We start from the raw sequence: 12,956 nt of genomic DNA on the forward strand, positions 1-12,956 counted from the left end.
GGCAGTTTTTTTTACAAAAAAATAGGAAGATGTCAAAAAAAAAAAAAAAGCTTCCATAGCACGATAAACAATGACGTTAAGAATATTGTGTAAAAAATTCAACTCGATAGCTTTAAAACTCTGCCCTCCAAGTTGGACACCGTTTTGAAAAATGCTGTTTCGAGAAAAACGCGTTCAAAGTTTCAAGTGAGGAAATTTTAGGTAAATCGTTTACTTACGGTCAATCAGCGATGCCAGGTCCGTACAATATCCCTTCTGCTTCTTCGAAAAGATCGTGCTCAATGGATTGTTCAGTCCGACGAGCTGTCCTCGCCTCTTTGCTATCCAGGGACGCCCGGCGGTTTGCTTGGATGATGCGCGCATTCTTGTACTTAGCGGCGAAATCTGCGGCGCTCGGCCCTATCGTGCATCCCATCGTCTTCAAAATTTTTAAAATTGGGTCGTAACCTTCATTGAAGGTGCACACAGCACACTGCGTAGCGATTTCTACTATCTGCTTGCCGCAGAATACGTGCTTTGGGGCTAGTTGCCACACACAGTGATTGATTGATTTTCAAGAATTTAGCACGCCATCCGCTTTTTTTTTGAAAATTGAGTGCGACAAAAAAATAAGTCGCGCGACTAATTTACGGCTAATTAACGGCAAATTATGCAATAGTCCGAATTCACATTTTCGACAATTGGCGAGCCAAGTTCATGTACGTGCAGGTAGGAACAAGACAATAGAAATAACAGTCGCACGGGCAGACGGCCGACGCGGCAGCTGTAGCGCTCCGTTGCCTTTTTCCAAAAAATGCTGTACAGTAACCGAAATAATCTGAATTTCGGCATGAAAATTTCAGGGAATATTCGGAAGAGTGTATACTATTCGATAAAGCAAAAAAAAAAAAATCGATTTTTTGAAAATTTCACACTGGAAAGCTCCCTTAATCAGCTCTTTGTTTTTATTTATAAATCGTATTTAACGGATAAACATGACGACATAAATAATAATAGAAATTAATCTACTTTAAAAAAATAAATTCAATTGAAATGATGTTTTAATTGAAAAGCAATTGAACAAAGCAAATACGTATAATATCTATATGTATCAAAACGAGAATAAGTAAACAACCACCGACATTAAATACTTGTTACAATAATCACAATGTTGCGTTATTTTCCTTGTGCCGCATATCTCTTGTTGAAACGATTAAATTGATTTTTTAAAGTCAGAACTAGTCAGGAAATATGTTTTTTGAAATCATTGACTTTTTTTAAATTTGGACATTTTTTCTCTCGCTACTGTTTCCCGTCCATTCATCTCGAGACTTTGCAGTTTTGCGTTCTACACAGACCCATTTACCGACTGACAATGCGTCTGACCGAAACCTTCGATGTTCTCACGATAATCGAAAATATCCTATTGAGTAGAGTTCTAAGCCAAGTGTACCAGTTATTGATCCATTTATTTTAGAAAATTATAAATTGACGGCAGAAATTGGAGTTTCTCGATGACTAAAACCAATTGCTAGCGGGTTAGACACTACAAATTTATTTTTTGATAATTTTAGAACCTCAGGATTCAACAAATATACAACCAAAAAGGGTCAATAAATGTTACATTTACCTTATTTACTTCCTGGACCGCGATCGGGCTTATAACGAAACATAACTGTATGGCCACTAAAAGTTCATTTTATGGATCCCGTGAAATTTTTAGCTCAATATTCAGTCAGCTTCTGTGACATTGGGTCTCAACTGCTAGTCCTCGAGTTGTGATACCAGATGGGGGACTAAGCTAATTCTCATTCAAAGATTTTATTCGCTTGTGCAGGTTCTGAATCGTACCATCAAAATGATTCTTTCGTTTTCATTACAGGCGCCTGTTCGGCGTACCCAAATGCCATCTGGGGTGGATTCGAGGTCTCAGCGTGCCACAGAGAATATTCATTCTCCCCGACCCTTCACTCCACCGGATCTGTCCTCCATCCCCAACATGGACGGAACCCCTCACCAACCATTGAGCACTAACAACGCATTGGATTCGAATGATAACAATGGATTACCCGGACCTTACATCGTCGGCAGTCCCATCGATCTGGGACAAATAGATAATGTTGACAACATTGGCTCCCACCTCCAAGATTTCGCTCCACCTTGGTGCGGCAAACGAACGAATGACGATCATATAGAACTTAGGGAAACCGGAACTTCAGGGTCAGGGGACGCAGGTGAGCCTATGAATATTTCATACTTTTTCTTGAACGTGAAAACGGAGCTGGTTGTCGATAATCCGCCCTCACACTGTTTTCAGACCTGTTCTTTCGTATGTTCGATGAAATCGAATGTACTGACAATAAATTACACGTCAAGTGTGATACAAGTAGAGTAGAGCCAAGTTGAGAATGGTCATGCTAGTTTTTCAAATAAGCAAGTAAATCAATGTCGGGCGGGCAAGTGAAATTACGAGACTTTTATGCACTGATCGCCTCCTAATTGTTATAGCCATAATAATTAAATTTAGTGCTGCAGGGACCGATTAAACGATTGAAATTTTTTGATAACGGTAGTAAAAGGTCTGTACGTATTCCGCTCTGCATTACGTGGTTAAAACTTGAACCTCCACTGCGTGAAATGAATATACATATACATCACATATCACAATTTTAGCATTTTTCATAATAATCGATTCGTCAGTTATATCTTGATTAATAATACCAGGCATAAATTGGTCAACTTAAGGAAATACTCTTTTGGAACCTAGAAAGTCTTGTTTAAAAACGATTTCTTCTATCCTAAGGATATTCGGTTGTGGACAATATTTTGTATTTGTTGTACGGACCAAGTAGAAAAAGTGTTGTTCGGTAAACCTGCAAAGTGTATGTAACGGCCGGTAATTGAAGAAGTCTAGGTAAGGTATTAGTTGGTCATTGTTAGTTCTCGACCTTTTTCAACAACTGCAAGGTAAATAAAACAGAATACTTCAGTGTCGGTGTGTCAGTGCACTGTGTTGGCTAATATTTATATAGAAAATATGGACATTTTAAAACCCAGGCATTTGCCTTTCTTACATCGAGATTTATATTTTTTATATTCTTGTTTTCGTACCGTAAAATATTCACATGCATTTACTGCAGTCCTCACGGATTTCAATTGCATGCTCTAGTAATAAATGAATTGAAAACTTAGTAGTAAGGTCCAATGAAACTTCTGTAATTGTAAGAATGTTATGAAAATCACCGATGTATCACGAAATGAAACGGTGATTCAGATACTTGGGTTTCAGTTTAATACAGGAAAATGTGGAATTAAGTATAGTCGCGCTACGACGTCGATTTTTACATATCATATTTCATATAAGGAAATGGAACCTTATTTTACACGGAGTAGCATGATATCAGTGTATGACGTATATTTCATACATGCCACATGCGTGATTCTTATCACGCGGTTAACCATTGCAGGATACGCAATACCACGCACAGTAAATATAATTGAAAAAGTATGAGAAAGAAGTTAGTAAAGTCATAGTAACGATGCATGCTACGAAAAATCGTTATTTCGCACATTTAGGATTGTTTGAATTTTAGTAAATCATGATAAACAAAACATACTCATATATTTTGAAAATCAATTCCTTCAAAGTCGTTCAGATTAAAGTGCACGATAGGGATTTTTTCCTCTGACATTTCGTTGCATTACCGTTACTAACTTCAGCCTCGTGAAAAATTGCAAAGTTTCCATATGGTTGTGTAGTCGCTTCTGACGTGGGAAGGGCGGAACGCATTCTCAAATCACTCGATGTGTACGACACTATTATTATTATTATTTTTTAAGTTAGTTCAAACCATTTGCGAACAAACATGGTTCAAAAAATACCTTATGCCTGAACCTAGGTACATTTTGGAAGTAACTATACCCATTTTTAATTCACGTTTCAAGGTATTAGTAGACTCGTAGTGAGTTTGGAAGCACCAGCATTAAGATTTGTCCAGTTACGTTATTCCGCAATATGTTATTTTGAATCACAATTTTCCTACACCTTTTTCGTTCGCATTTCTCTATATCACTTTACAAGTAATGTGTATAAAGGTTCAGCCTAATTACCTAGGTCCATTCCGTTTATTCCATTTGTACCTGTACCTATATTCAAAAAATAAAATCATTTTTACATCTTTGAACAGCCCTAGATACAGATGGCTGTATATATGATTCGTACGCGAACTTTGATGTTTGAAACTAAATATGCCACTATGTCCTGTTTTTGACAGCATAATCTATCGCCTTACATCTAGTAAAGTCAAGAAACAGGTGATACGGTATCTAAGAAAAGTGCTCGCAACGCTAACTTGCGGAGAACGTACGCCTTGAACAAACAATAGGCAAAAGAGTGCTGTCTACTGGATTTCACACGTCTATTCTATGCAGTAAAGCCAACTTAAAATGCGATCAATTCTATTTGTGCACATCTTCAGCTTCTCCGACCTACTAATAACTCGACTAATAATTGCTACGTCGGTTTATCGAGTAAAGGTGACGTCCTACCAACAACTATGAGAGTTGTTATTTATTCAGCTTTACAACAGAACACTGAACTATCACTTGATCATGTCCCACAATCTGATTGGCATCACCTTTGTGATACGTTCAAGCTAATGTTCAAGTTGCTTTTTCATTCTCAGTGTACAATGAATTGCTTTAACGATTAAATTTGTATACTCGTAGCGGTCGTAGTTCCTTCGATTATGGAACTGTGTCCATCCGTCCTTGTAGGTGTGGGATTTAGCGTATCTAAATTGAGATTATTCCACGTAGCAGTTATTGTGTTCACTGCATGTCTTCATCGACGTCTTCGTGGCATTTGTCGCCGGCGTATCATTTTCTATTGCTTCTTGATATTTCCTCCACAGTCTGAAACGATAAATGAACTTTGCCATCGCCTTGGGCTAATTCCTCGTACCAAACCACACCAATAATTCTGCGTACGCTTTGCAATCGGTAGACTGTTTCACCACATCTTAAGTAACGTATCAGTATAAGCTATATGTGTACAAACCTCGTGGAAATCCCAATTCGTAACCCAGTCGTAAGGTTAGTCTGCAGGCTGCATATTTATTTTTGCTATTCAATTATCAACCGATACATGTCACATCTGACAGTGTCAAATGCTAGGGATAGGTTACTTCCATAATTTGTGAAGGTCAGAATGAGGCTGAATTTAGTAACGATAATGTAACGAAACATCAAGGAAAAAATCGTTATTGCACAATTTTAAAATAGTTTTGAAGGAGTTGACTTTTCATAATAAGAGTATGTTTTGTTTGTTATGGTTTACTACATTTTGGAGACTGCTATAGGTGCGAAGTAACGATTTTTCCTAAACATGCTTCGTTATACATATACAGTAATGTTATTAACTTCATTCTCATAGGTCGGATGTATTTGCACCTTTGCCACGCAAGCGTTTCGAGTATCTTGCTCCAGATAAAGAATATACATAATTACGAAAATGACAATGCCAAAGATCCGTACCAGCAAAAACGACACCGTTACGCAATTATTAACGGGTTGAAATTGCTTTTATGTAAAAGGACGTCTGGTTGAAAATTACTGGCCCCTGAATTTTTTCGAATATCCGCGAAACGGTGCATCCAGATCGTTTGTTCCTGCGGCCATGGATGTTCCTTGAGGAATAGATTCCCATAAAATTATAAAATTAATTGAAATCGACAAAAAGTTTACCTCGTGCGAATCGTAAAATGTGGACGTATCACTTATGCCGATTACAATCTGACAAGCCTAGGCACCCTTGATCCTAAAAATGTCAAACAAGCGCCATTCTACATGCAATTCCAAACGTATAGACCTAAAAACATGTGTGTTTCACGCTGAAATGAAGAAACGACATGCTTTTCAGGAAATTGTGACAATTGGCGATTGTTCGTACGCGATGGCGTGCACCTTCGGCCTTCCCGTATACTCGCACGGAACGATATTTGAACTGCAATGAACGGCAATTATCGCAAGAACAAAAAAATAATATTAAAACAAATTGTATCCATCCAATCCAAAATTGACCACCTATATGATAATATAATCGAAAATTTAGATTCACAGCGTGTTAACCATGTACAATAACGCATTTATTAAAATACGAATGAATTTCCCTAAACATACGAACACGTTATTTATTAAACGAGATCACACATGACACGACATGTGTAACCACTTCAATAAAAGGTACAAAGCCAATGTGCTCGCAAAGTACGTAGCTCTTGGAATGAGGTTTCGATATCACTTATACACGAAGCAGAAAGGTCCAACTATACGACGTATTTATAGTGACGTGTTTTGGTACTTGACGGATTTTTTATATTTTAGATGTTTTGCTTGGATTATAGGACTGCGCCCAATAGACACTCAGCCTCTGAATGCATAACGCAACAACTTGATATGACGTACCGAACTTTGAAGCTGGCAACAGCATACCGAAAACAATATCTGACGTTAATGATAGCTACTTACGGCATAAATATAGAGTCAATTACGCCCCTTTTTAGATACATCCGATACGTATCACACTTCTGATTTGTTATCATTTTCTTCTCGATTATAGTTTATGCTACAAGTAGAAACGTATTATAACGAAAAACACATTGATAAATATTGCTATAGTTCTCTTGGTGAAAATGATTTCTACGATTTTCTACGACTTTTGAGGGGAAATCAGGTCGTTTCGTACAATTTTGTAAAAAAAATTGTTTTCGTACCAAATTGTAAATATGCATAAATTTTCATAAAAAAAAAGTAGCGGATTTTCATGAAATTTTATATTTTTCAGTTAACAACGTACAGGATACTACAATTTTTAACGAAAATTAATAATTCTTTACGCTAAACTATGCATATTTACAAGTTTATACGAAATAGTACGAAATGTTCCAACTTCTGTAAAAATTCGTAGCAGTAGAAATTTTCACCAGGGTTACAATCAATTTATCGTCGAGAAGATACATAATCAATCTTGCGAATCTATCCTGCCGTCATCTAATAACTATTTTAACTGGTTTTACTCAGCACGCACTGACAAATAAGTGTGAGTTACCGAGTTTTCAACTATGCAATAGAAAGTATCATAACTTATCGGCAAAGGTTCTCAGCTTGCTATTAGGTTTTCGGTCCGCACAGAGTACGACGAGTTGAAAACGCTATAATTCTTGATACCCCTCTAAAAAATTCCCAGCGTAATGAGCTTTCATTTTATAGTATTTTCACATAGATGTCCTACGCTTTTATTTGTATTCAGTCGTCAACAACGTATCAATTTTAACGTCTGGTCACCTTCAAACTATCGCCATCTCTCCCTCTCTCTCATTCTCTCTCTGCTCTCACGCTCGTCAATCCCTGCGGATAAATATCATATGCATATTAACACTTTGCCGTCCGCACGATTCGTAAATGTTTATTCGCCTGGCACCGGCAGCGCTTATTCGGATCACTTGACTTGTCGCCGGCCGTTCTTGACATTATCGGGACATTATAAATTGTTAAGTTTTACTAATCTCGTCGTTAGTTCTCATAAGTTCTCAACCCTGTTCCCCTACTTACATGAAATTTCGAAGATATAAATATGTAAATAAATACAAATTTTGTTTCTTTTATATATTTGTTTATTTGCATTTTCTTTGGTACTTAGTATTTATCTTTCGTATGGTACGCAGCAAAACAGTCTCCGAGATGTAAGGCAACTCCACAAGACTTGCACATTAAGTTTGTTGTTTTTCTTTTTTTGTTTTTGGAACATACGTGGCAGCTTCTTCGTTTTCGTTTGTTCGTTTCGGAAATAAGGACTAGTTGGTGTTGCTTTACTTGACCGGAAAGTCTGTCAATCGGATCATAATGAGACGCACGCGATGTAGTGGCAACCTCCAAGTTTTGCTCAACAGCAGGTTCATGGCCTTTTATCCACGAATCGCACACTTTCAATAAAAAATCGTGAAACCGAAGACTCTTCTGTTCTCTATTGAAGTATTGAAATGTACGGAACGCATTAAATAATGCGCAATTAAAAAAGTACATGCACACTTTTTTTGACCATTTTATAGATTTTCTGTAGATTGGGTAATAACTCAAATATTGGTCGGCCCGATCCACTCCTTTCATGTATTTGTTATAATCTAATACACTTTCGGGTTTTTTTATTGTGCAATTAGTCTTTTTACATGTTCTTTGCGTGTTAACCAAAGTGGCATTGTGTATTGTAGAGATCATTCGTATTGTTTTAGTTTTCGAAGCTCTCCATACCTGTGCAAGTACTTCACCTTTCCGTTCATGACAAGCTTCAAACACATTGAGATTTGCGCGCTTTAATTTTTCCGGAAATCCTCTATTGTTCCTTATGGTTCCACAAATTCGTATTTTTTTCTCAAGCAATTTCTCTGTAAGTTCCGCACTATTATAGTAATTATCCATGTAAAGATGATGCCACTTTCCATAGCAAGATGTCAATAGTTCCATTACTGTTTTTCCTAATGGCTGTCTAACGCCGGAATATATTTTGAATGAGGAAATGTATCCCGTAACTGAATCACACATCATCCGAATAAGTATGCCATATTTCGTAATTTTCGACGGATTATAAACTTTAAAATTCAATCGTCCACGCCACGGTATCATTCCTCCATCGATTGAAATGTTTTGACTTGGATTAAAATTTTCTTTAAATTTTTTGGAAAAGTAATCAATTATAAATTGCACTTTGCAAAGCCGGTCGGGATTATTTGGTTCATTGTTGTTGTCAGAAAAATGTAAAAATGATAATATTTGTCTGAATCGGTTGCGAGACATCGTTTTGCGAAATATCGGCGTGTCTAATAACGGATTTGTTGACCAATAATCATCGATCCTTGCTATTTTTACGATACCCATAAGGATAGTAAGCCCAAACCATTTTCTCAGTTCGAGTGCCGTAACATCCACAAATTTGGCATTTTTTTTATCCGGTTTCCTTTTATCGCAATTTTGACGGTGGTACTTGTTAGTTTCATTGCAAATGTATTCAAATAAATCGTTCCCAATATATAATTCTGTGATATCCTCGACGCTTTGTGTATCTTTGGGAAATATATTTGGACCCGGAAATCCTTCGAATTCATTATTGGTCCTCGGCAAATCAAACTCTGACCATTGTGTACTGTCTTCTTCGTCTGACTCATTCGAATCAGTTGGCAACCGTAGCGTTCGCCGAATTTTGCTTGTAAGTATCTCACTACCGTCCGACGATTCTGCTTCACTCTCACTTTTTTGATTTTCAATGTCTTCCCAATCGGCCAAGTCGTCCGGAACGTCAGACAAATCGTCCGCGCATTCGTCGTAAATATTTGCATCGTCTCTTTCGTCTGCCATTATAAAAGGGCACAAGAACTTATACAAATAAAAAGTTTGATCACTTGTGTAACTTATTGTTACCGAAACAAGACACCAGCAGAAAGCTAAAGGCACTAAAGTGTTGTCACCGACCCCGAGCGATACTGTGCTCACAACACCACTGTGGTGTCGCCGGTTGTTGGCCGTTACTTTGCGCACGACACCGCTGTGTTGTCGCCGGCCGTTGGCCAACAGTTTGCGCACGTCACCACTATGATATAACTTGTTGCCCGTAGTAAACTTTCCTATTTGCGCATGCGCTAATGCGCACGTTAAACCAACAGAGGGCGTCTTCAGGAGTCTCCACGGTCTCCACTGATACTGTATGTATGATGTTATGGAGTAGCGGTGGAATGTATAGTATAGCACTGTATTTCGCCGGTGACATATTCTCATCAGAGACTAGTAGAAATAATTCCCTGCCCAGTTTTTATATCGTCCTCCCAAAAGTCTGCGGTATATTGTTGTGTCTCAGCAGCGTCGTATGTAGGCGGTGGCGAGATGGGCGCCCGCCAAGGGCGCAGCTACCGGAGGGGCGCAAAATCGGCCGTGAAAAATAATTTTTTTTTTTTAGATTAGTGCATTTTGTCAAGGACAAACATTTCAAGTTATTAAAATAAATGTTATTCCCGATTGTTAAAAGTTACTGTACGTAAGTGGTGTGTAATTACGGTAGAACCTCGATTATCCAAACCAATTAGGACCGCGACTAGTTCGGTTAATCAAACATTCGGATAATCGTATCGTGGGTTTTTTGGGACGAGATCATCAACAACACCTTTTTACATCAAAACAGTACATACATATATACATGTATTAAAACTGCGCGACGAATCTCCGTAAACGAACCAACAACGTTTGATGAAACAAAGCGCGTTTCAACACGCTCGATATGCGCCTTTGCATGACTGCGATTCTCGCAAAGATACATTGTTACTCACGGCGATGGCAGCGAACAACAATGTATCTTTCGCGCCAACGTTCGGATAATTGAGCGTTCGGATGATCGAGGTTCTACTGTATGTCTATTACTCTTACGGTAATACTGTGAACAGTCTAGTTGGCTAGTTACAACGTGACATTGCCTTCATCTCCGCCCCTCCCTTGCCGCCTTACAGTTGAAAAAAACACACAATTTAAGCAAGCATATCATAACTTGAACAATATCATAACTGATCATAACCCTCCCGCGGCACCTGGACTTCTACATGTTTCATAGCAAAGCTTTCAAATAGTTTATGTAAATACATGTAATATAAGTTTTTAATCGAATATTTTTTCGCATTTTATTCAATTTATTAAAGTATAAATTTTACGTTTTCGTAGGCCTTCTATGCACAGTATTTTTGTAACTACGATTTTATTGTTGAGAAAATTTATTGCAAGTATAATCGTCTGCAAATAAGGATGTATAGTCAATTTACATTCCACTTCTTTCAGTCAGATACAAACAGTTGTTTTATGTGAATAACGTCTCTTACAAATAGTAGGCTTATATTTTCATATAAGGAAAATATAGAATTTGACACAAATTCCACCAAAAAATTGGTATTTTAAAGAAGCGGAATTCTCGGATCAAAAAACTTTAAACCTACCACTTTGCACTTTAATTTCGTAAAATTTCCGTGGAAGGACCCCCGGATCCACCGTTTTCGTTGGGTAGTATTCCATAACCACCAAACCCCCCGGTGTGGGGGGGGCGCAAATATTGAGTCCCGCCAGGGGCGCGGCCATACCTAGATACGGCGCTGTGTCTAAGACCGTGGTTGTGTCCGTTGGTTGTCATAGAAGTACGTGCACACTGGCAGTTTGACAGATTAAAGAATTGGTAAAATATGCGCATTCGGTTAGCAAGAGGTGCTGCCACCTACCGGTTACTACTGTGAACCAACAGCCGTATACCGCTTAGTCTCAACTAAAATTATTAAATCTTGCCGGCGCTCTGTATTTTCGCCGTGATAGCGAAAAAAACAGCATTTTAATTAGAGTTAAATATGAAAACAAAGTTGGTTTTTTGCTTTGCTGTGAATGTGTGTGTCCGAAAGAGCGTTTGTAAGACAAGCGATGGAAAATATTTCTGTCACCGTGATGACTAACTTCGTAGGGTGTGACGCGTGGGGTCTTGTGACGCAAGCAACCCTATTCTAATCGTTATCGCATCGCTAATCGTTGTATATTGCTTAACTAATCGTCGCACTCGCGAAATGTAGCAAGGCATTCCATTTCACGGTCATACTGTAAACTTACGTGTCAATCCGTGCGGAACCAAGCATATTCGTATTATTGTCAATCATATATATTTGATTTGAAAAAATTTGACCAATGATTGAATATGACTGACAGATAAGCAACAGTAGTAAACAAACGATTGTACGAACGGTACACAATAATGGTATTAAAATTTTGCAATATTTGCATTACCAGATAAACATAATTAATATATTATTATCAATGATAGAAGATTAACAAACCTAGGAAATCCATCAAAATTTGAATGAATGCGGTTTCTTTAATAGAGAAGAAAATGGTTGAAACGTATCTTCATCTGTCTGCGTACAGACAAAATACAAAATTTATTACAGTATGTTCCAAAACAGCTGAATATTCTCCTACCATCAAAATTCTCATCAAAAAAACAAACAAAATATTTCACAAGCTATGCCAACGGGAAAGTTATCCCATTTAAATGCCAACTGTTTAAAGTCAATAAATCAGATTGCGATTGGACACTGCTCCTAGGTATTCAAAGCACGAAGGCTTAGCAATAATTTCAAATCTTATAGATTGGTCACAGCTGCCAGGGCATGGTCCTTTCACAGATTCCAGCTGTTACTAGTTCGGCAAACGTTTACTTGAAAACTAGCCATTACTTCTCAAGTTATCGAGTCATATTTAATGCTTAATCATATATGAATCTGATGTGATTTTATATACTTCATTCATTAGTATTCTAGTTTTAATTTATGGTCTATTAATTTCTTTCAATACAATTTTGTTGATTTGAGTGTGTAAATTTGTACTACATGCATCTATCTGTGCAACTTAAAGATTTTTATTATACGTTACAGACAATTCTTCTTTTCTATCAATCATATAATTGATTATTGATCATTATCTGTTGTTCAAGTAAGAATTTTCAAAGGATTCAAAAGTTTTAATTGCACTTCTTCAATGAATCATATTGTCAGAGCTTTGCATAAAATAAAACATGATCGCAACGCCCCACATCTGGCGTACGTGAACATGTAAGAATCATTTCTTTGTTTTGATAAAATTTGTGGATTGCTCCTAATCACTCTAATTAGTTTATACCATATTATGCATAGTCTGAAGGTATAAATGTTTTCCTCTTATTTTTGCATGTAAAAACTACTGATGCAAAGAAGTGAATAATTTTCAGAATAACTTGTATTTATTTTTCTATCATTACTGCTAAAACAATAGGTTGATTCTCAATTCAATTGTCATAGTTTGTATGTATGGTTGGTTTGTGCGGTAGCCAAATCGATGTAAGTTTTTCCAACATCTAGGTGTTAGATAATCATCTT

At 37.3% G+C, this 12,956-nt stretch overlaps 1 protein-coding gene across 15 annotated transcripts in view; it reads left to right on the plus strand.

The window, feature by feature from the left end:
• The window catches only part of LOC124185372 (probable phospholipid-transporting ATPase IA), a 57,285-nt gene that overhangs the window by 28,150 nt on the left and 16,179 nt on the right, over positions 1-12,956 (plus strand). For 14 of the 15 annotated variants that reach the window (XR_006871379.1, XM_046576067.1, XM_046576066.1 and 11 more), the window contains one exon: positions 1,862-2,213. Coding sequence is in view for 13 of the 15 variants with exons in the window: in XM_046576067.1 (XP_046432023.1) it covers positions 1,862-2,213 (352 nt within the window). In the remaining 2 variants the exon portion in view is untranslated. Of the gene's footprint in view, positions 1-1,861; positions 2,214-11,332; positions 11,801-12,956 lie in introns of those variants that run through there. The other variant, XM_046576077.1, reaches the window with a different exon arrangement.

This window comes from Neodiprion fabricii, chromosome 6, assembly GCF_021155785.1.
Source record: "Neodiprion fabricii isolate iyNeoFabr1 chromosome 6, iyNeoFabr1.1, whole genome shotgun sequence".
NCBI classification, from domain to species: domain Eukaryota; kingdom Metazoa; phylum Arthropoda; class Insecta; order Hymenoptera; family Diprionidae; genus Neodiprion; species Neodiprion fabricii.